At 46.5% G+C, this 22,465-nt stretch overlaps 1 protein-coding gene across 1 annotated transcript in view; it reads left to right on the top strand.

The window, feature by feature from the left end:
* The window catches only part of TIAM1 (TIAM Rac1 associated GEF 1), a 136,226-nt gene extending 124,862 nt beyond the window's left edge, over positions 1-11,364 (top strand). The window contains 10 exon segments of the mRNA XM_032679472.1: positions 940-1,086; positions 1,089-1,118; positions 1,223-1,341; positions 2,363-2,434; positions 2,436-2,472; positions 4,099-4,157; positions 5,044-5,146; positions 5,955-6,042; positions 6,887-7,059; positions 8,972-11,364. Of these exon segments, the coding sequence (XP_032535363.1) occupies positions 940-1,086; positions 1,089-1,118; positions 1,223-1,341; positions 2,363-2,434; positions 2,436-2,472; positions 4,099-4,157; positions 5,044-5,146; positions 5,955-6,042; positions 6,887-7,059; positions 8,972-9,435 (1,292 nt within the window). The 3' untranslated portion in view covers positions 9,436-11,364.
* The last annotated feature ends 11,101 nt before the right edge of the window (positions 11,365-22,465 follow it).

The following is a 22,465-nucleotide window of genomic DNA, read 5'->3' as shown; positions in this document are numbered from 1 at the left end:
CTTGTGTGTCTAAAATACCACATCCTCCTTGCTTCCTTCCCTTATGTTCTAGTAGGGGGGGCAACAGAGAAAATGACATTTTTATAAATTCAGTAGCAGTCAGGTAGAAAGGATGATGGCAATCAGGTGTCCAGGCTGCCTGTGCTCCCAAAATCTGGTGTCCTAGCATAAGTGTACTGCTTTTCTGCCTCCTTACTGGCTCCTGATGGTTGTTCGGAGCTGCATTTTAAGGTTTAATGAGGTAACGAGAACCAGGCTTGTCAATATTGTAGGTACACCTGTCAGACTGGCCTTAGGAGCAGCAACTTTTCATAAATACCCAATTTGAGCCTTTGCTTAAAGGAAACAGATGATTAAAACAATTGAGTGCTCTAACATAGTTGCAAGGCCAAAAGTGCTTGTTACTGTGTGCTGCTTCCTCTGAGGGGCAGCTCCGATCTCTGCTCCCTGTGAGCAGGGACAGGGCCCAGGGAATGGCTGGAGCTGTGTCACAGAGGGTTAGGCTGGATATCCGACAGGTTCTTCCACCAGAGGGTGGTTGGGCACTGAACAGGCTCCCCAAGGTGACAAGATCAAGGAGAGTTTATACAATGCTCTCAGGGACGGGGTGGGATTGTTGGGGTGTCCTGAGCAGGGCCAGAAGTTGGACTAGATGATCTTTTTGGATCCCTTCCACTCAGGATATTTCTGTTCTATTGTGGACAGTGAAATTAAAACCTGCCTGTATTGGTGTGGAGGGGGGTGCCTGTTTGTGAAATCCTAAATACCATGTCCAAGGCAAAGTGTCAATGATTCAAAACCTGGAGGGCATAAATCTAATTCTGTGGACCCGATAAATCTACAGTTCCTTGCAAAATGCCTCTGGATAAATGATTTAAAGCTGGAAAAGTGACTTTATGGTTTTTTTTGATTTATCCAATGGCTTCATTTAATCTTCAGCCAAGACAGACACTGCTTTCAAGGCATTCCTGGATGCCCAGAACCCCCGACGGCAGCACTCCTCCACGCTGGAGTCTTACCTCATCAAACCCATCCAGCGGATCCTGAAATACCCTCTCCTGCTGAAGGAGCTCTTTGCTCTCACTGACGGGACAGTGAAGAACATTATCACCTTGATGGTAAGGGGTTAACCCCACGTGCTTCGCCCTGCTTAATTTCTGACCTGGAATCCTCTTCTCAGAGGCTTAAAATTCCTTTTCTTCTCATCTTGTCTCTGTTCCAGTGGCCATCAAAACGATGAACAAGGTTGCCAGCCACATTAATGAAATGCAGAAGATCCATGAGGAGTATGGGGCAGTGTTTGACCAGCTCATAGCAGACAAACAGGGGAGAAAAAAAGAGGTAACAGACGACCAGATTTGGAGAGGAAGAGGCTGTTATGTGGTGCCTGGAGCATGCATGTAAACTGTATCCAATATTTACCTTTCCTGTTGTTCCATGAAGTGGATCCTGGTGCAAACAGATAAATCCCCTATTCAATTCTAGAACTGCTTTTCCATGTATGGTTCAGCGAGTGGGATAATGTAAGAATAGTGGACAAATCGACCTTCAGCGTTGTGCTTGGGTCAAATATCATCCCAACCTGCCCTTCACTATTTTGATATCCTTGTCTTGACTCTCCTCCTTTCACATCAGTTGTCTGGCCCCACCAGTTTGAGCGGACTTGCTGAGGCAAGGCTGTCGTGGCTCTTAATGGCTTGGAAGCAGAGAAAATGTGAAGTGTGGGTGTGTGAGAAACTGCTGATTCTCTTTCAGAAAGTGTTTTAGGGGGGTTTGGTGCATGACAGAGAGCCTGGGGCTGTGGGCTGGAGGTCTCATGTCATGCACACGAAGATCTGGTGTGGCTCAGTCTTGACTGACTGTCTGAGACCCCTAGAAGGGGTCTTAAAGTCCCAGACCCCTGGACTGGGGGTAGCAGTCAGTTTGTCACTCTGGGGGACCATAAAGAAAGAGAAAGACCTCTAAACTTTGCCCCAAACTGAGTATGTACATTAGGGGCTGTGCTTACATTTTCAAACCATCTTCTTGGGAGGAAGATGGACAAAGGAGAATGAAAAGGGCAAAGAAAACATCTGGTTTTTGCCCTAACTTTCCCACCAAATTACAAGAGCTGTTCTGTGAGTTTCACTTATCCTAATTTATGCTGACCAGGTTAAAGATCGACACGAATCTGTTGCTAAGTGTCACAGTCTGTTTGCACATGCTTGTGGCCATCTGATGAAATATTCCAAAGGTTTACTTGTGGGGTATTTTTTGTTGTTCAGGACTAAACTTCAAGCAAGTTTCTTGAACGGAAATTCCCATAAGATCCCTTGAACTCATTAAACGCTGTGTCTCTGTGCTGTGTTTTTCGTGCTGACAGGTCGCCGACCTTTCCATGGGGGATTTGCTCCTGCATAATACAGTGATATGGCTGAACCCTCCTGCTTCACTGGGGGAAGTGGAAGAAGGAACCTGAGCTGGCAGCATTTGGTTTGTATCCTACCACTTTCATTTCAGATGTCATGTGTGCCTTAGCAGATATTTACTGAAGGTAACTGAGCATTGAGTGCCTTCTGCAAGGTTGGCTGGAAATTATAACAGTGTTGGTCTCTTTGCTGCAATGGTCAGTTCTGTTCTGTGGTGATCTAAAACTGGGGAGGAATTTGGAGATTGCTGTATACTGCAAGAGTTTCTTAAACTCATGTCCAAGGTTATAGTGAGCTCTGTATTATATTAATATATTTGTCTCTGGAAAGATATGGTTTGATAGTCCAGTCTGTGCCAAGTAACTCTGCTTCACAACCCAGCCTCTCTCTTTAAAAATTACATCAAGTACTGCAGAATATGCTAAGTTCTATTTGTTCCTAAATTTCTTCTCACACAACTGGTTTTTTACCTTGTTTCCAAAAAGTGATGCTGGTTAGGAAGCCAGTGACGATGATGATGATTGTAGTTGTTATTATTTTTTAACATACCAAAAAGATAACAAATGAAGACTCTTTCAGCTTTGCTGTGGAAGAGCATATAAAATTTACTGCTTTCCTGTTAGTTGGGAAAGCACCTGGTCATACACTTCATGAAAGCTGCTAGGAATGGCAGCAACTCTTAATTACTCCCAGAATCTTTAAATTGTTTTCATAAAATGTCCAAAATTAAGTGTCCCTGCAGTTCAGTCTGAAAACAAAGGGATGTGCTTGAGGACTGAAGAAAGAGATCACAAGGAAAACTGGAGTCTTGAAAGGCAAATTTGAGCTCCATGTGGATTTGGTGTGGCAAAAAGATACTGGGATTACATCTCTGGCAGCCAGTGCTGCTCACTTTTTAATTCACATCCTGTCCCTGTGCAGCCTGTCCTGAGTGACCACATGTAGCTGGATGCTACTTTATTAGTCTGAGGTGAAATTAGCCAGGGGGAATTAAGTTTTCCAAATATTTGTACAGAACTGTTGCTGCTTGAGTTGTTCCTCTAACTGGTAACATAAACTCTTTAAGTTTCAAGTGAGTTTGAAGTAACCTGGTTTTGTGTGGTAAAAGCTGTTGAGTTTGGAGTTTTTTGGGGAAGAATATACAAGAGGGCTGGTGGTTTCTCCAAACCCTCCTTCTCTGGCTCAGGTGAGGGCTGAGGACCTGAAAGGCCTGTGTGCTTGGGGCATTTAGGAGACCCATTCCCAGCCTTATGGACTCTCTTGAGGAGAGACTGTGAGAGCTGGGCCTGGTTAGTCTGGAGAAGAGAAGGCTGAGAGGGGATCTCATCAATCCATATTAATGTCTCCAAGGGCTGTCAGAGGATGGTGCCAGACTCTGCTCAGTGGTGCCAGTGACAGGATGAGGAGCAGTGGCCATAAACTAAACCACAACAAATTCCACCTCACCATGAGGAAGAACTTCTTTCCATGGAGGGTGGCAGAGCACAGGAACAGCTGCCAGGGGAGGGTGTGGGGTCTCCCTGTCTGGAGACATTCCAAACCCACCTGGATGAGTTCACCTGCTCCAGGTGACCCTGCCTTGGCAGGGGGGTTGGACTGGGTGATCTCCAGGGGTCCTTTCCAAACCAGGCATTCTGTGATTTTGTGATTCTGTGACAACATGGCTTTTATCTCTAACTTTCTCCTCTAGTGTTCAAAACTGCTGTGGTTCTTGTATACAAGGATGGCTCCAAACAGAAGAAGAAACTTGTAAGTTGAATGGACTGCTTAGGTGATGCTGTGGGCATTTGTGGGGCTGTGACTAGGATCTGCTTTCCATACAACTGTGGAGCTGGAGTGTTCTTTTCCATGTGCGATCCTTGGTGTGTGAGGTGTTGGGTGGTGCTGAGCAATGTGCTGTTCATCCCGAATGCAGCAAACATTCCTTTACTTTATCCTCAACTCTCTGCTGGACTATTCGTGTCCCTGCCACATCCATTCTACACTGGGGAGTGGATTGTCATGAATCAAGATTCTGTGAACATCTCTCTTGTGTTTGATTCTTTGGTCAGTGTATGTGAAGCAAATATTTAATGTCTGTCATCTTGCTCAGTGAAACACAGTGCCCTGGGTGTTTTGTGCCACCAAACAAGTGCTGACTCTACTCACCTGAATTAGGTGTGCCTGCAGTATGGCTCAGGGATCCCACTGGAGTTTGGGACTCCAGTTTAAAGCTCAGCTTGACAGTAAGCCCATCCTACAACAGGGGACACAGTTTATAGTGCCACAGAAAAAACTTGTGATTCCCACCTGTGGCATAGACCAAGGTGTGATTTGAAATGCTCATGTGGGTAAAGCCAACTGGCCACAGGATGACTTCAGAGGGGCCAAAACAAAACTGTGTTCCTGAGTGTTTGTTCACCTGGAGGAGAGAATGCAGCACTGGTCTGACTGACTTTGGAAGGCTGATGGGGTGCTTCAGTCTAGATTTTAGCAAGATCTTCCCAGAGAGGAACCTCAGTGAGGTGTTGCAGTGAGAAAATCAGAATGGTAGCAGGTCTGTAGCTGGAAGCTCTCAGTGGAGAGCACAGGAGATTCTTGTGTCTGACTGTCCCAGGGTGTCTGGTTTCCTAATGGTGTTTTGAAATTCTTCCAGGGCGGATCACATAGAGCTTCAATTTATGAAGACTGGGATCCGTTCCGATTTCGCCACATGATACCTTTGGAAGCCCTGCAGGTTCGGGCCTTGGCCAGTGCAGGTAATGTTCCCACTGCATTCTGGAAAAACAAGGGCAAGTAATTGCTGACTCTGGTTCACTCTATTCCTCTTCTGGAGATTAGAAGGCAGTTTGCAGCTGTGAGACACCAGAACTGGTGGGTTTTTGTTCTCATGGTTGCCAGCTTCATGGGGAGCTTATAGTATGAAAAATTTCACAAATTTATACAGTTTTCTCACTTTCTAACGCGTAAGTGGAAAGAACACTGAAGGTAGTTGTAAAATCATAAAATCATGAAATGGTTTTGGGTTGGAAGGGACCTTAAAGCCCATTCAGTCCCACCCCCTGCCATGGGCAGGGACACCTTCCACTATCCCAGGTTGCTCCAAGCCCTGTCCAACCTTGGACACTTCCAGGGGTGGGGCAGCCACAGCTTCTCTGGACAACCTGTGCCAGGGCCTCACCACCCAAAATGTGACAGTGCTTCATGGAACACCTGAATAGCTGGATTGTTTTTTTGCTCATTTGTTTCGCGGGTTTTGTTGTTTTTGTTTAATAGTTTGGTTTGCTTTTTTTTATTTGGTGGTTTTGTTTGTTCATTTGGGTTGGGGTTTTAAAATATTTTTATGGGAACTGAGTGGGTGCATATAAAATACTGCCAGTTTAAGAGCCTGTTGTTTCATTAGTCACTTGCCCATTGCTGCCTTTCAGCCATGAGTTAATATTATTTGCAGCGTATTGTCTGTTGTCCTGGGTGGTCTTAAACCATTTCTTCAGGATTATGGAATAAATACTTCCAAGTTAAACATGAGAAGCTGTTACATGAAGTTCTACTTGCTTTTCCCTTTAGATGCAGAGACCAATTCTGTGTGTGAGATTGTCCACGTTAAATCTGAGTCTGAGGGCAGGCCAGAAAGGACATTTCACCTTTGCTGTAGGTAAGTGTGTGTTTCCCTATTTTCCATGGCACCTCTGGATCCCAGCTTACCTATGTCTTTCCTTTAAGGCAGTCTGGGAACAGCCAGTAGGGGAAGCGGGAGAGGGTGTAAAAACCTTCCTTCTGGCTGACAGAATTCTGTAAGATCTCTGAAATAAAGGCATATGTTTGATCAGCCGTGTACCTTTATGGGAGTATCCTTATTACAATTTTCCATTCACATCCAGTTAAACTCCAGCATTGGATCCTGCTGGTGTGTTGTGTTCAACTGGTACCTTTCATGCCACCAGGTTCCAAAATCTGCCTATCTGGGGCATTGCCCTTTCCTTAAGGAAGCATCCATTATTGTTGTTGTGGTTGCCCTGACGTGGCTTAAGAATTCAAGTAAGAACTTGGAACACACGTTCATCAGGATCCAGCAGAGCTGATGCCAAGCCAGTCCCTACTGTGAGGTAGTAGGGATTTGCAGGACTTGTGCATGGTGTGTGTTCCCAGGAACCAGACAGATTTAATGAGCCCCCACAGGTCAGCTCGGTGTGTGTCAGACACAGGGAAGTGTGTGCTTGGCACTGGAAGAAAAGGAAACCTCGTGAAGGGTGAAAGGCTAAATGTTTTGTTAATGAACTGTGTATTGGTTTCCTTGGATGCCCCTTGCAGTGACCAAAGATTTAGCTTTTCTTTGAAAACACCGTGTTAAATGGAGTCTTCTCTGGGGGAAGCGCCTGCCAGTCGATTTGCACTGTCTTAAATCACAGAACTGCTCATTATTTATCTCATTTACAACGAGCTTTTAGCAGTTCCCAGGGGATAATGCTGCCTTTTTTGCATTCTCACCTGTCTTTCAGCTCACCAGAACACAGGAAGGACTTTCTGAAGGCAGTGCACTCCATCCTGCGGGACAAACACAGGAGACAGCTTCTTAAAACCGAAAGCTTGCCCTCATCCCAGCAATATGTTCCTTTTGGTGGAAAAAGATTGTGTGCTCTAAAAGGTGCAAGGCCAGCCATGAACAGGGCAGGTACTGTAGGGCTACAGACTTTCAAGATCCCAGTAACCCCAGCACCGTTGTAGGACATGTGGTGGTGTCTGTTACTTGTACATTAGGATTAGCATTCTCTCCTGTGTATGTAAAAACTGCTGGTTTTCCATGCTTCAACCTCCTTGAGAGCCTTAAATTGCCTCTATTTCCCTTGCTTTGCACTCGAGGCTCAGCTTCAGAGCAGCCCTTCTGGCATGGAAGGAGAAATGGGGTTCCTGTCGGTACCGATTGGCTGTGCACTTTAATCTGCAACTGGGTTTCAGCTGGACAAAGCAGAAGCCCTGCTGCCTGTTCCTTAAAAGCATGTACAGAATTTGAGGTGACCCTAAACACTTTTAAACTAAACTAAAATGCACCAAAAAAAAAAATCAGCTCCCTGAGCGAGTGGCTTGGTTTGAAGGGACAGATTTGGATGTCCTCCCTTTTAACCTTTTCAGCTCCACTGCTGAAGGGCTCGTGCTCCCAATTCTCACATTTGGAGAAACATGCACTTGAATACTATTATTTTTGTAATGGCTGTCTTAAACCGTGGATTTTCCTTTTCAGTTGACTTCAGGCAAAAGCAATGAGAAAATCCCAGGGGGAAGCAGGTTTTCATTTTCATGACACTAGATGATGGAGGGAAGAAAACATTGCTTCCAAGTGAACAGCACACGGCACCGCTGCGTGTTTTGTTCTGGTCTGTTGTTTATTTTTTGTTCTGCTCATTAGATCCAGCAATGTAGACAACCAGGCTTTCTGTTCCTCTTCTGTACTGGGCAGGCCAGACCAACACCATCCTCAGCATGGCTTCTCACTCGGGGTGCTGCTGGGAATCTGCCTCACAGGCACTTCAGATCCTAAGCAGGGAGAGTCAGAGGAGGGCCAAAAACCACAGCGCTGCTTCCCTGGGCCTGTGGGGCCAACCTGCTGTAGATGCCAAACCTCCTTTCACTTTCATCATTTGCATGATGAATTCTGGAGAGATTAAAACCTGCCCTCAAAGTCCAGACCTCTCCCTACAGATAAAATTTGCAACTGCTGAGCTTTGTCGTACTTAATGCACCTTGTGAGGCTCAGGGATGTTAAAAGGTAACCCCACCCCCAAGGCAGATTTGGATAAATACATCCTGCCAAGTGCTAAGGCGCTGTTTGGTGGACGGGGAGAAACTCCAGCCTGGGAGTTCACTGCTGGCCACGGAGCTACGCGTGTATGCACATAAAGAGCTGCAGGATTCATCCCCTGCTTTGTCTCACAAGCCTCTTGTGAAGATGTTCCAACACAGGAGATGTGAATTTGCTAACTGGGCCAGTTGCAAAAGCTAGTAGAGTAGACGCTGAGTAAGGAACTTCTGATAGATTTTCTGGTTTTGGGGTTTGGTTTCTCCCCCAGTTGTGAGGGAGTGGGGGGAGGCAGTAGCAGAGCCTGGACAAGGAACATAATTCCCCATAAATAACACAGCAGTTGCAGCATCTTCAGCACCGAGGCAGCCACTTGGAAACCCGTGGTGTTGCTCTCACCCCAGACAAAGCAATTTCCCTTACCGAGGTGTGAGCCTGCTGGTTTCTGTGGTGTGCTGGCAGCAGCCACTGCGTGTGAGAAGCTGAGCTGAACAGATGCACTTGGTGCTGGCTACCTGCCCACCGCTCAGGAGGAACAGTCCTTGTGGGCCATTATCCCAAACTGTGGATCTGAGTAGCAGAAACTCCGTGTTTTCAGCCGGAGAGAGACCTGTGCTGAGGAGCCGAGTGGAGCGTGACTCGCCCGCAGGGAGTGACCAGGTCATCCGTGGGAGTCTGCCGGCTCTGTGCCCAGCGGTGCTAAATAAAGGGCCCCTGGAAGAGTAACTTTCCCGAGGGAGTTGTACCGTGTGTAAAAAGCCTGTGGGGTTTTATCTTTGTGTGTGCGCAGTGTCAGCCCCAAGCAAGTCTCTTGGGAGGAGGAGGCGGCGGCTGGCCCGAAACAGGTTTACCATTGACTCAGACGCCGTCTACACGAGCAGCCCCGAAAAAGAGCCCCAGCAGCCCACGCACGGGGGGGACACTGACCGCTGGGTCGAGGAACAGTTTGACCTCGCTCAGTACGAGGAGCAGGAGGACATCAAGGAGACGGACATCCTCAGCGACGACGACGAGTACTGCGAGGCCGTGCGGGGCGGCGCGGCTGAGCGGGACCTGCGGGAGCGGCTGCAGGCGGCCTCCATCGCGGGCCAGCCCTGCCGGGGGGACGCCCACGCCGCCAGGATGACCCAACTCAAGAAGCAGGTGGCCCTGTCCGGCATCAACGGCGACGTGGAGGGCGGACACGGCGAGGAGGTCATCTGGGTCAGGCGCGAAGACTTTGTCCCCGGCAGGAAACTCAACACAGAGCTCTAAGCCCCCCTTGCCCCACCTGGATGCGTAGGTCTCCCCGTCCACCCCTCCCCTCCCTCCCTCCCTTCCCCGCTCCCACGGAGAGCTGATCCGATAGATTGCACACTTGCACACATCATTTCGGCAGCTGAATCGGTCCGAAGCCATGCGGCCACACTTTAGGCAACTGTAAAACGCTCAAAACCGGGAACGGGTTAAGCTTAAGGTCCTGTCTTACGTTACCAAGGGCTTTCACACTATTTTATTTATTCTGAAGTAATCAGGGGCTGAAATTAAAATACGGGGAGAAAACATAATCACTGGAAAACAAATTACTCTGGATGTCTTAACCTACGTGCAGCGAACTAGCTTAAAACAAGAGCACAAGGACAGAGGGGTTTATAGCCGTAAAGCCGTCGGTCGTAGGTTCATCTCCTTCATGAGCAAACTGCCTTTTTAACCTGTACAGTTGCAGTATCCTTATTACTTTTCCCCTCTTTAAATGTAAGAGAAATATACATGTATTTTAGGAATATGTGAGGAAAGGTTTGGGATTTATGTTGTGTTAAGTCTTCTCGGTCTGTGGCTGGTCTAATTTAATGTCAATGTTGGAAGCTCTAGTTTTACATACTGTTATAAAGATGCCAAACTCTCTTGAAAGAGATCCAAATTTAACACTTGAAGAAATATTTTTTTGTATTTTACCTGAGATGCAGGGGCACAAAGGGATAAAAGTCTTACGGCGTTAGCGTAGCTCCACGTCTAGGATACAGGACTAGCTTTTGCAGAGGGTTAGGAACGGTGGTTTTATATTAAAATATGAACTGGAAACTCTTATTTAGGTATAACTTTCTTGAGGAAAAGGATTATTGTATATGTTTGAGACTGGAGTTTAGTTAGATAATAAAAAGAATAATAAATAAAATGACATGACTGAATTGTGGTGGACCAAGCTGATCCGTGGTGGGACCTCTCTGGAGCCACAGATCTGTCTGGTCCACTCTCTCTGGCAGAGTTTGGGTGTAGGGGACAGGGAATTCATGGCCAAAAAACTGACCTCATCCACTCTCCTACTGTGGGTGAAACTAGTGTATTTTAATTCCTTTATAAAAGCTTTTCCACTGCAATAGAGTACAAACAAGCTCTACACAAGCAAACCTTTAACATTTGAAATCTTTTATTTAAACATCTAAAACAGGGTAAAATGTGACTTAAATCTCGTGGTTTTTAAGTAGACTTCCAAATGCGAAACACAAAATAGCACTTTTTTTTTTTAAGATTTATATAGCTTTTCCCACCGCAGTTTCACCTATAGGGAAAAAAAAAGGAAGATTATATGAAATTCTCTTTTGTTTTGTTTTGTTTTGATGGTATCTATTGATGTTTGACACATTAGTAGGTACTTTGAAAACCTGAAATTTTATAATAGCTTTAGGATTATATTTTATAAAATCCACTCTGACTATATTTTAAAACATAACAAAAACTATCCCCCCAAAATATCCATCACTTGTCTGTGTGTCCCACTTAGCATTCTCCCCTTGCCCCCTTCCCTTCCCTGGTTTCTGGTGCACTATACCTTATGAAAGCTTTCTCTACCAACTTTTTGCTATCTCCTCATTTCTTTTCCTAAAAGCTTTAGAAGAGTTTCTATACCCTTTGTATGATCACAGTATTGTTTTATATCATCCACCTGTCAGTTGTGTCCCAGCGTGCTGGAGGAGCGGCGGTTTTTGCCCTGGGCTGTTCCCAGTGGATACAGTCAGAGCTCAAATACTGGAAGGCTGGTACTGGGAAGGTACCGTGGCTCTTGTACATAATGTCATGACATGTCTATGTCAAAGGTTCTTATATATTTCTTTTATAAGCTGAAAGAAGGTCTATTTTTATGTTTTTAGTTCTATGAATGGAACGTTGTAAATGCCTGTCAGAAATAAAATACTGGAAAAAAAATTACAGGTATTTGCAGCTCATTTATCACATATCAGGCCTTACACAGAAGGTGCGACAGGGAGGAGTTCCTGCATCCTCACCTGCCAGGTGCTGAAGCTCAGGAAGGAGCCCTCAGGCAAGGCTGAGCTTGTGTTTTTCCAAGGGGAGTGTTGCCATTTTCCTTATGACATCCATAATTAGTCATGCCTTGTTCTTCTTCTGGGCTGGTCACAAGGAACCTTCAGTGTGCATTTTAAAATGCAAGATAAAAAGCAGCAAATTCCAGAAGGAATTCCAGTTACACCGGAAGAGCTCTCTCCGTGGCCAGTTCTTTGACCAGCCCCTCTTCTCTTGGAGTGCTGAGTTTTAGCCCAGACACAAGGAGTGTGCTGTGGGTTGGTGTTTTGTGCAGCCTGAGCAGGAGCTTCCCGGGCCCCCAGCTGAGACCCTGACTCCCTTAGGGGAACTCCTTAGGGGAACTAGGACAGGTGGTATACAGGCAGGTGGGTTCTGTGCTTGGCTTCTGGCAGGCTGTCCCTAAAAGGTGGGCTGGTGGGCATTTGGGAAGTGGTTTTTTAGAAGACAAGGCATTGCCAGAGCTGTGAGAAAAGCCTTGCACAGTGCCTGGGTCTTGCCTGCAGTAGAACAGCAGTGGGAGAGCACTGGCACCCTGTACCATGGAGGTCTGGGAGGTGCTTTAACTCTCATTTTACCAGCCAATTGCTTTTGTTGTCTCCTCCAGCAGACTTGCTCTCCTTGCACTGGCTGCAGGAGAGCACAGGGAGGACTTTGTTTCTGAGGTATTGTCTCTGCAAAGAACAGGTCAAGGATGTGACCCTGCCACAGCTCGTGTTCCTGCTCCCAGCCACTTGGGCAACTTGCTTTCCTTTTAATTTTATGTGTTTCTGCTGAACACTGGACTTGTCTTTTTGAATCCTTTCCCTTACCAGACCTGCCCTGCATGTTAATTGAAGACTGTCAGTGTGTCAGCACTGCTGAATGAACCTGACCCAGCCTTTTGGAAGCTTGCTCTGACTCTGCCTTATTCTGGGAAAGGCCTTCAAAAATTGCTTTTTTTTCGGCCTCATAACATGTAGCACCTCTGTGTTGTACATGGGGATGAACCTGAGGGTTTTGCAAGGATGAAATCCTAGAGCAGCCGTAGGGCCTGGGTAAGTTGTTCCCATTTTAAGCTTGGCAAATGAAGGAGGAGTACACCCAGGGTCCTGCAGCAGGCCTGGGGTACTGGTGGAGGGCTCACATGTTCAGCCATGAGTCTGGTCGATGCTTCCTCCTTGTTAATGTAAAGGAGTAATTAGTTGTGGTAAGGGATCATTTCTTGTAAAGGGGGCAGAAAAGTCACAGCAGCTGGGATTTCTGTGTCCAGGACGTGCAGATGTGGTGTCCAGCTTGCTTTCTCCTTTCAGTTCTGTTTCCAATAAATTTAATAAGAGGGGGAGGGAATAGTTGTTGCCATTAAAAGGGGTACGGTGTATGGAGCAGTTCCTACAGCAGTGGCACTTCCTGCAGCCATATAATGTTTGCTACTTAGGATAGGATTATTTTCAGCTTGTAATACTGCCAGACTAATCCAAAACCTTCAGGAAACCAGTGAAGTGGTGAAGTGAAGACAGGGAGTGAGGGCATCAGCCAGAAAACAGCACACAGCTACAATAGAAGGCACACAAGAGGTGACAAAGTGACATGTGTATTCCAGCTTCAGATCTGAAATCCTTCCCACTGCTTTGGCTTTCAAGCTCTGCTACCACCAGCAGGAAACAGGAAGACAGAGGGAAACTTCCTCCTGCAATTCCATGCACAGTTTAGAGAGGGGAATACCAATATCTTGTTTTGGGGGAAAATTGTTTAGAACAAAATAAGTGACATAAGGAAATAGAGAATAATCAGAAATAGCATATTGAAGGAAAAAAAAAGAGGGAGCAAAGGGCCTGAAATTAATTAATGTTTCAGAACCAGATCAAAGCAGGAAACTGAGATTCATAAATCTGCAGAGGGGTGTGAATAGAATATTAAATATGTGCTAGGCTGCCCGTGGAAGGGGAGCAGGCTCCTAATCAACACCTGGGGTGCTCAGAGTGTGGAAAGGAGGAAGCCAAACTCTTCTCCACACAGCTCCATGTTCCTAAATAAGTGCTGGATGAACCTTTGCACTCGTTGCACCTGCAAGAATCGCGGGCACCAGGTGCTCTCCTGCTGCTCAGCCCGCCCAGGCTGCCCCCTGTGCATTCGGAGCGCGGCCACAGGGACACTTTGCCCACGGACACAGCGCTGGGGACACTGAGGGTCAGCACAGACACACGGGCTGTCCAGAATCAGCTGCTGCCAGGGCCAGAGAGTAGCCTCTGGCACTGCATTTTAAACCCAATTCCAGCATTTTTCCCTTCCGTTCCCAGAGAAAACTCCCGATGCCTTGTGCAGCCACGGGGGAGGTCCCAGGCGGGTCGTGGCTCCTCGGGTTTCCTCCGTGGAAGCTTCGTGAGCCTTGAAGGTCTCCTTTGGCTGCCCTGTGTACTTCCCCCAGACGTGCTGAACGCTCTGCCCCTCTCATCCAGGGCAGCCCAGGCAGTACAGCCCTCCCTGCCCGGGCCTCCAGGTCGCCGTGGCTCTCCCTGCCCCTCCTGATGCGCCCCTGCCCTCCGGGTCCCGCAGCATCGCTGCCCCCGAGTGCCCGGGCTCCCCGGGCAGGGGGCTGAGGAGCTGTTTCAGCAGCTCCTGCCCCCCAGGTGCTTTCCCCGGGTCGATCTGGGCACGCTCTGCTGCCAAAACCCCGGGGCTGCATCTCCGTTCCAGCCGCGGCCAGCGGGGGTCCCTCTTCCCCCGCAAATCCCGCCGCGCTCCCGGGTTTCGGCTCCCTTGAAAATCGGGGATTTTCGCTGTGATGGAGCAAAGAAAGAGAAAATGAATCCCAGGCAGGCGCGCTCCGGAGGCAGCATCCTCATCCTCTGGAGGCATCCCATCCCGTCCGAGCTGGGGTTTGCGTCATTCCATTAGGGAAAGTAATTTCCAGGGATAAACTCAGATTCACTTCGTCTCAGCAAAGATTAAACCCCTTTAATTAACTCCTCAAGAGATATTAGGGAGCAGAGTAACTCTGTGGTCGTTTAAGCCCTACTGAGACTGGGAGTGATGCTCCTGACCAGAAGGTTCTCCTCTGGCGGAGGAAGAAGGATTCTCCCTCGGTCTTTTCTGCTATTTTGTGCTCCAAAGGGACCCAAGGATCTCATCAAGGATTTAGGAAGGAGGGACAGGACAGGGATAACACCTCCTAACTGGTAAAAGGGTCAAGGCCATCCAGCTGCTCTGCACCATCACCTGTGCCAGTGCTTCAGACAGCAGGCAAACACTGTACAAAGAAGAAACAGATTTTGTACTTGCAAATCTTGAAAGATTTCCACCTTGATCTCCACCTCCCCTATTGCTTTTGCAGGATCTGCAGGGCAGTGTGGGATCCAGCAGCCTCCCACCAAGACCATTTACAGATTTCTGCTGAGTCTTCCTGGCAAGCCCTGGCCAGGCAGTGGCTGGGTGGGTCACGACAAGGGTGCTGAAGTTTGTTTAAAAATGGCCATGGGGAGCATTCTGCAGTTCTCCATGATACCAGAAAGTTTGGGGAAAAACTTGACTGCTGGAGAAGGCAGAGGGATGTGGAAGCAAGCTTTGCTAGAAATTCAGTTGAGTGAATCCACTTTGTCCTCTGCCACAAGTTCCTGGTTCAGCACTAAAAATGCCCTTTAGATCCCCAGTAAGAAACTAAAAGACTCAACCAGAGGAAGAGCATCAGCTTCCTTCGAGGTCACTGCAGTACCAGACTATTAGTTGAATTATGCACTGGAATACTCCAGGAAAAGGAGATAAAGACAGCAAAAAAAAAAAAAAAAAAAAAAAAAAGGTTACTTGGAAAGATAAGAATATCCAATCCTCTGCACCCTGTAAACATCACAAAGCATGAGAAAGCCAGCGGCTGGTAATGAAAAGGTTGTTTAATGACCCTTGTTTGCCTGCCTCCTGTTTAAAAAGCAGAGAAAGAGCTGTTGTTAAAAGTAAAATAGCACTGATTGTGTGGGGCTAAAGTTGCACATTTGCACAGCAAATGCATTTTGAAGGCAGCAGCTGGGTCTGGGAAGCTTCACCCCAGCGCAGCACAGACGAGTTGGAGCTGTGGGCTCAGCTCTCTGCGTTTCCCCAGGGAGCTGCAGGAGCGGATTTCCAGGCAGTGCAGGGACATGGTAATAACTGGCATTATTTCTGTAGGTGGCCCAAAAAGATGTTCCAGTGTGTTGGGGCAGGAGCAGGGGTTGGAAGGTCGTGAACATCACTGTGGAGACTTAAGATCAGAGTGGGAGGGTGGGCAGTGTGGTTGGGAACTGGAGAGAGAAATGGAAAGGAAACATTTAAGTGCAGTCTTATTCAGTTGTGGGGTAGTTAGTACAGGGCAGGGCTACTTTATTTGGGATATTTAGCCTGAATAGCCCTGCTGTCCTGCAGCAGGGAGGGCTGTGGGTCATGGCAGCACGGACACCCCCCCATTATGGAGCCAGTTTTTCCTGGCACGGGGCCTCACCCGCTCCAGAGGGGGTTTTCCATTTTGCTACTGCTGTGCCGGGTTCCCACAGTCACACGTGTTAACCCTGCATTGAGCTGAATCTGCAGCACAGAGTGAGTTCTCTGCTTGTTCTGGTGTGGGAAATCCACAGGGATGCAAATGGTTTGTGTTAAAAGTGTAACTTAATGTTGCTGTTTAGGAAGAATGCATAGTTTATGTACAGCAGATTTAATATACCGGGCAAATAAGTGGAAAAACAAACTAAAGGGACACTAGATAAATAAGACTATTTCTTTTTAAGGGAGCCTCTGTAAAAATGCCATGTAAAATAGTAGAGCAGTACCTCAGACAGACTGGCTTTGACTATTGAATGATTTCAAGTTTTAGCAAGATTTTGCAGCTGATTTCAGTGAGTTTCAGAAACACTGCAAAACCTCAGAGTATCGAAGCATTCCAGGTAATACCAGGAACGTTTCCAACTGGAGATGGAAAATCCCTGGCCAGTCACCTCAGTTCAGCTTTATGAGCCAGGACAGCTTCTCAGGGCCATTCCTAAGTGCTTTGATTGGAATATTCCCCAAAGGCAGTAATTCTGTTTCCAGAGATCCTGGTTCCTCTCCGTGCCTGTGTGTACAGGCAACATCTGTCTCACACTGGAAAAGCATCTCATTAACCAGATCAGCAAAATAGTTTTCACATAATTTGAGGCTGCTGACAACTTCTGTGCTACTCCTAAAATCCAGAAAAGGGACTGACTTCCTGAGCTGATCCAACAGGGGAGGTCTGTGGGAGCGTGGAGACAACCACTCCAAAAAATGCCATGGCCAATATGCTGGGAGGACAGCAGCCACCTAATAAATGAGAAAGCCTTGGCTATTAAATTAAAACTGCAACAAAATCGAAGAGATTGCAGAATTTACCCACCAGGAATTCAGCTTTGGATGTTCTGTACACTTTGGCCTCAGCCCAGCAGAGCCCCTGAGCACGGAGTTTAACACAGAGTTATTGATCTTGCAGGGATCACTTGCCATCCTAAAGGTAAGCACATGCATGAGCTGAATTAGAAATTCAGCTCACAGCTGTGACTCACAAGCTTCTCTGAAACAATGCTTGGCCCCAGCAGAGGGCCAAATCACAGACCAACCAAGACACTTCATTTTCCAGCAGAAGAGGGGGAAAAAAAAGTTTTTCTAAAAAATGAACAAAACAGCTGGATATTGCTTAATCACTGCAGGCATAAAGGGAAGAAAAATTGCTAATCAGGAGTCTATTGATAGGCACACAATTCACAATCATTCCATCTGCATCGTGTGGAGCTGCACTGGTGCCTTTTAGACAGCGTAGGGAGAAAAAACTCACTGCTGAGAGTTTGGAAAGGAAACGTAGGCATGCTCTCTGAAAGAGGGTTAGATATGATGGAGTACAATTTGAGGACTTTCCTTGAATGTTTATTGTAAGCACCTTTTTAATTCTTTCTATCTTTTTTCTTTTAAAATGAACCTCTTAAATCTGCTACCAAATATTAGTCCCATAGATGAGGCAAGTGTAGCTGGGGTGAATCTCACGTGGCCCTGACCTGTGTTTGAAGCCCTGTGTGTGGGACCCACAGTAGTCCAAAGGCTGTGGTGTCCTGCTCCTTTCAAGATACACAGGGAAGCTGGAGAGGATGCCAGGTGACCACTGTGAAATGTCCATCTTCTAAAAGTGTATTTGTGCTCAGTTCTAACCGAGGCTCCTGCACACAGCAGCACTTCACAGCCCTTTTCACCCTCAAGAGATCTCTATTCTCACAGAGAGGAAAAGAAGTGCCACTGTGGCCATTTCCAGAGGGACACTGAAGAGAAGGAAACCTGGGACACACACCCTGGCAGACCAGAGGTTTAGCTTTGATCTGATAAATCCCAGATTTGATAAATCTCAGCCAGAATCCTTTCCATGACAACCTTTCCATTCAGCAAAAAAGACAAAGCTGACCTGCTTATGTACAAAATAAAATGGGCAGCTTTAGGGGAACCTTCCTCAGAGGAGACAATGAGCAGCCTCTGATTTTATTCGGCCAAATGAGATGCTGGAGGGGCTGCACAAACCCTGTCCCAGTGCCAGAGCTGAGGGAAACTGTCCTGGAGGCAGGACTGACTGCTTCACTGGTTTAAAAACTCCTAACATAATTCACCTCTTCTGAGGAGAAAGGGGGAAAAAAAGAACATCACCGCAGTGTAAAACTCTCTTTCTCTGTGCATATTCAGTCCACTGTTAAGAGTTTCAGTGAAAACTGAGGTCTCTTTGTAATGAAGTAATTCCCTGAGGAAATATTGTGAAATTTGAGCTTCTAGTTTTCAATGGCTGTAGGAAAAACATGTGAGAAAAGGAGGACTTTCCTTAAGGCACATGGAGACATGCACGGATAGCTGATCTCATTTAGTCACCTGGAGCCCCAAAAGCCCCTGTGCTCATCAATGGCTTTAAAAGTGATTTTGGGCTATAATGACATAAAGTGGTACCAAAAGAAATCAAACACTTACTGCTGGTGCTGCAAGAGCAGAGAGGGGAACCCTTTCCTTTTGTGTTACAAAAATAAACACAGAGACAAATGGTGGTCCCCAGCCCAGGGGACAGACCAGCCTGGTACAAGCACAGAATTATAAAGATTTCTCTGCAGAAGCCCCAGTCCAGACAGACAGAAGCAAATACAGGGACAAGCAGATGCAGTGACTGTCCCCGTGCCACTCAGCAGAGCCCTGCTTAAGCCCCTGTGTCCTGACTGCTCACAAAGTGATGACAAAATGGGATGTCGACAGGAAGGATTTTCCTTGGCATAAACCACAATGACATCAAAGACTCTGAACTAATTTGCTTTTTGTCAACTAGATAAAGATATTAAGCTAATGCCTTTTGTTCCTCGACAGAATGTTTTAGTCAGTGAACAGAATTAATTGTGTTGACATAATGGATTTATTGTTTCAGCAAAATGCCTGTCTGTTTTCACGCAGTGGATAAGGGATTTGACAAAACTAATGCTGATATCAGGGGATTCTCATACAGCTGAATTATCAGCCTGATAAAATGCCACTAGCTTAAAAGGCAACATGAAGGAAACCAGAGAGTCTGTGACCCAGAGGTGTGAGTGGTCATCAGAAATACACAAAGAATTCATTAAATTTCAGAGTTCCTGTGGGATTTTGTGATGAGCAAGGTGCCACTGGTACAGACCATATGCTCCCACAGACCCCTACAGGGAAAGGTGAAAATCCTCCTCCCAGAAACCTGTCAGACCTGCCTACAGTCAGGATTTGAGAGCAGGAAAAGGCTGTGGATGTGCCAACCCAGACCTCAGGAAAGCTTTGACACTGTTTCCCCTGCTGGCTGCTCATGTGGGGGACCCAACTTTCACGACCTTCATTCATTTTACTTACATAAAGCACAACCTTCCTCACCCAATGTTTGGTTTGGCTTTATGTGGGTTTATTTTTATGCTCTGGAGTTGGTGGTGTTTGCTGTGACAAACAGCTGAAGTGAGGCACTGAGGTCCTGGAGTCCTTCAAACACAGCTTCCAGCACCTTCCCCAGAGCCTGCTTGCCTGTTTGATGCTCTGTTTTGTGCTGCTGTGGTTGCACAGAGATCACTCAGGAGGGGACCTTCCTTCCACAGATCACCCTGAGGTCACGGGGGGCTTTGGCAAGGAAAACCTGCCTAGCATGCCAAACAAGGGATGTTTGCTGGCACTGGGAGTCCCTGGGGATCAGCCAGCCCTGACCCAGCAGGGTAAGAGCCAGAAACAGCATCAGGCTCAATTTGAGGGGGAAAATTACTAGATCCAGGGAGGTGAAAAATTGCCATTATTGCTGAGCCCGGATGGGCCAGCTCGGCTGATGGAACCTGGGGGAAGGCTCACTCATGAGGTGGGTGCCCTTCTGGTCCCCTGGTGTCTCACAGGTCCCTGGTGAGGATTTTGGGTTGGCCAGGGATGCAGGGCTTTGCTGCTTCCCAGGTTAATTTGGAATTGTGAGGTCGACTGAATTTTTGAGACACTGCACTAAGTTTATTTTTGCTTCCTCCCCTTTTTCTCAAATATAAGGTACTTTTCTTGTCAAAAGCACTTAGTGCCCATGAGAGGGAGGGGAAATCATGCCTGCTAAGGTGACAGGACAGATTTATTTTCATTTGCTGCAGCCAGAAATAGACCAAGTGTGATAAAAACTACCTATTCTACTCCACATGATAACAGATTTGGAACATGCACACGGTCAGTTCACTCTCCTTGTCACATCCACAGGGATGAGGGAGCAATAATTTCAGCCATTCACTTTGGATCAGCAGCTGCACGAACTCCAGACACAGATTTCACTTCATTTCCCAGTACTGAGCAAATCAGGCCCTCCGAAGATGTAGCCAGTGGTGCACCCAGAGGGGATACAAAATAAATGCAGTGGCATAGCCACAGCTACTAATCTGACTCCAGACCTTACACTAGCAACGATTTGGTTTCTTCACGTATTTTTACCCGTGTTTCCCCTCTCCACACTCTGTATTATCTTTATTCCACAACACATCACTTTTATTGCTGGACAAACAATCAAGAGAGAGAAACTGCCATAAGAATGACTGAAGCTTTGGCAGGGAGAAGAAGAGACTGTCTTTGCATTCTGCATTTGTACATTCTGCATGTTGTGGGTGCTATAAAATAATAAGGCATTTGAGATAATATTTTTATACCTATACGGTGGAAAGCTTCAATTTTTTTCTCCAAAAAGGAGCAAGAATATTGTCGGACAAACTGTCAGGAAATGAATGAACAGGAATATGATTTGTCATGGTAAGTTCTTTACTCAGGGATGAACTAAAGGAATCTGTAACAGTGGCTACACAACAGAGAGTTAAACTCTTCCTGGAGTATCCTAAACTCTGCTCTCAGTTACATCCTGCAGAACCCATTAACCTTGCTGAGATGCTGAGCACAGGAAGAGTCCAGCCTAGGTATCTGACCCAACAAACCTTATTGATTCCTCAGCTAGGGATAGAAGGGAGGTGAGCTGGAAAAGATTTACAAATGTTACAGATTCTGACGATTTTCCTGAAATGTTTTATAGAGCTCTGCACCAAGGAAAGCCATTCGAACCTTCCACTATTTTCTGTGAACTGTAGAATCAGCACAGTGTTACCTCCAAACCCCAAAGGATTACTAGAGAGGGACTTCTTGAAAACAACTGAATCAAAGGGAAAAATTCCAGAATCTCATCACATTTTGGAGCAGACAGAGTTTTCTGAGCAGGGACCCCATGAAAGAAGAGATGTATGCAGCAGAATTGTTTCACCAACACCCTCCTTTGTCATAAAGAAAGAGGATTTCCACTATGCTGGAACCTCAGTTGCCTCTTAACTGCTTGTTTTTTTCAAGAGGAAGACAATTACCATCTCTAATTCACATTTCACCAAGATTTCCATTGATTTTGTCCAAGAGAAGTTGGTTTACACTTTCAGGGTGCAACCTTTTCCCTGATTGTCTGTCACAGAAAGATCCACAGCTTCTTGGGAAGAACTCAGAGAGGTCCCCCAGCCTACTCACTCAGCCCATTCCACTCTGTTGCTTTAACAAGCAAGTATGGGTAACAATTCTGAGTCTGAAACTCTCTAAAACTGGAACATTTTTTAAAAAACTTTCAGAATTCTTGAAGTCCAGATAGGTTTTGTTCTTTATTGCCAAAAGGTGACTTATTAAAGGCTATTTTTCCATCTCTCTGCAGAAAAAATTTTGGTGCCTTCTGAAAGGTGTAGGGTCACTGCAATAATGAGTTTCTCTCTTACTAATAGGACCCTGATTGCATATGATTGCTCTCTTTTTTCAGCCTTAATGAAGTTACTCTATGCATTTGGCAGCAGTAAGTGATTTGATGGAAGTCCTCACAATTTCCAAAGCATGACTTTCCTGGCTCTCACTGACAGTGGATGTAGGGACTGAAATGAATTTTTAACATGATCTTTTACCCACTTAGAGGCAAAGCTCTGCAAAGGCAGAGTACAGTACAATTCACTGGACTCAATCCAGTTTGGAAACAGGCTGGACTTTCTTTGGAAATACTGTTCACTGTGAGCAGAATGCTCTTGTCTCTCGGAGAGAGTGTAACATCTCCCAGAGCTTAACACACACCAGTGGTATCAAGGCACAGAAGGGAGAGCTCAGTTTGGAGAGATAAGGAGATTTCTGTATTGGAAACGGATCCATGAATAGCTAAAAATAAACCTTCCAACTCCTTGCTCACCTTTCTGGGGTGATCTAAAGTTCCTGTGTACCTGTGGCTTTCCCAGTGGGCACTGGGTGTTCAGGAGAAAGATGGTGAAAGACCCATGGCTGTTTTACAGCCCTGTCTGTGCCAGTGATTTGTGATTGAAGGGACTGTGTAGGAACCAGCTCGGGGTTCCTGAGTCCCAGAGGGAGGATAATGTGGCTGAACAGCTTGGATTATCATGCTGGTGCTTTTGTCTCCATCAGCAAGTGTTGTGGTCCAGTGGGAACAGATGTGCAGCTGAAAACACTCGGTACTGGGGGTTTGATATCCACA

This window comes from Chiroxiphia lanceolata, chromosome 2 (genome assembly GCF_009829145.1).
Source record: "Chiroxiphia lanceolata isolate bChiLan1 chromosome 2, bChiLan1.pri, whole genome shotgun sequence".
NCBI lineage: Eukaryota > Metazoa > Chordata > Aves > Passeriformes > Pipridae > Chiroxiphia > Chiroxiphia lanceolata.
Note: the sequence above shows the minus strand (reverse complement) of the source record. Positions and strands in the feature narration are given on the sequence as shown.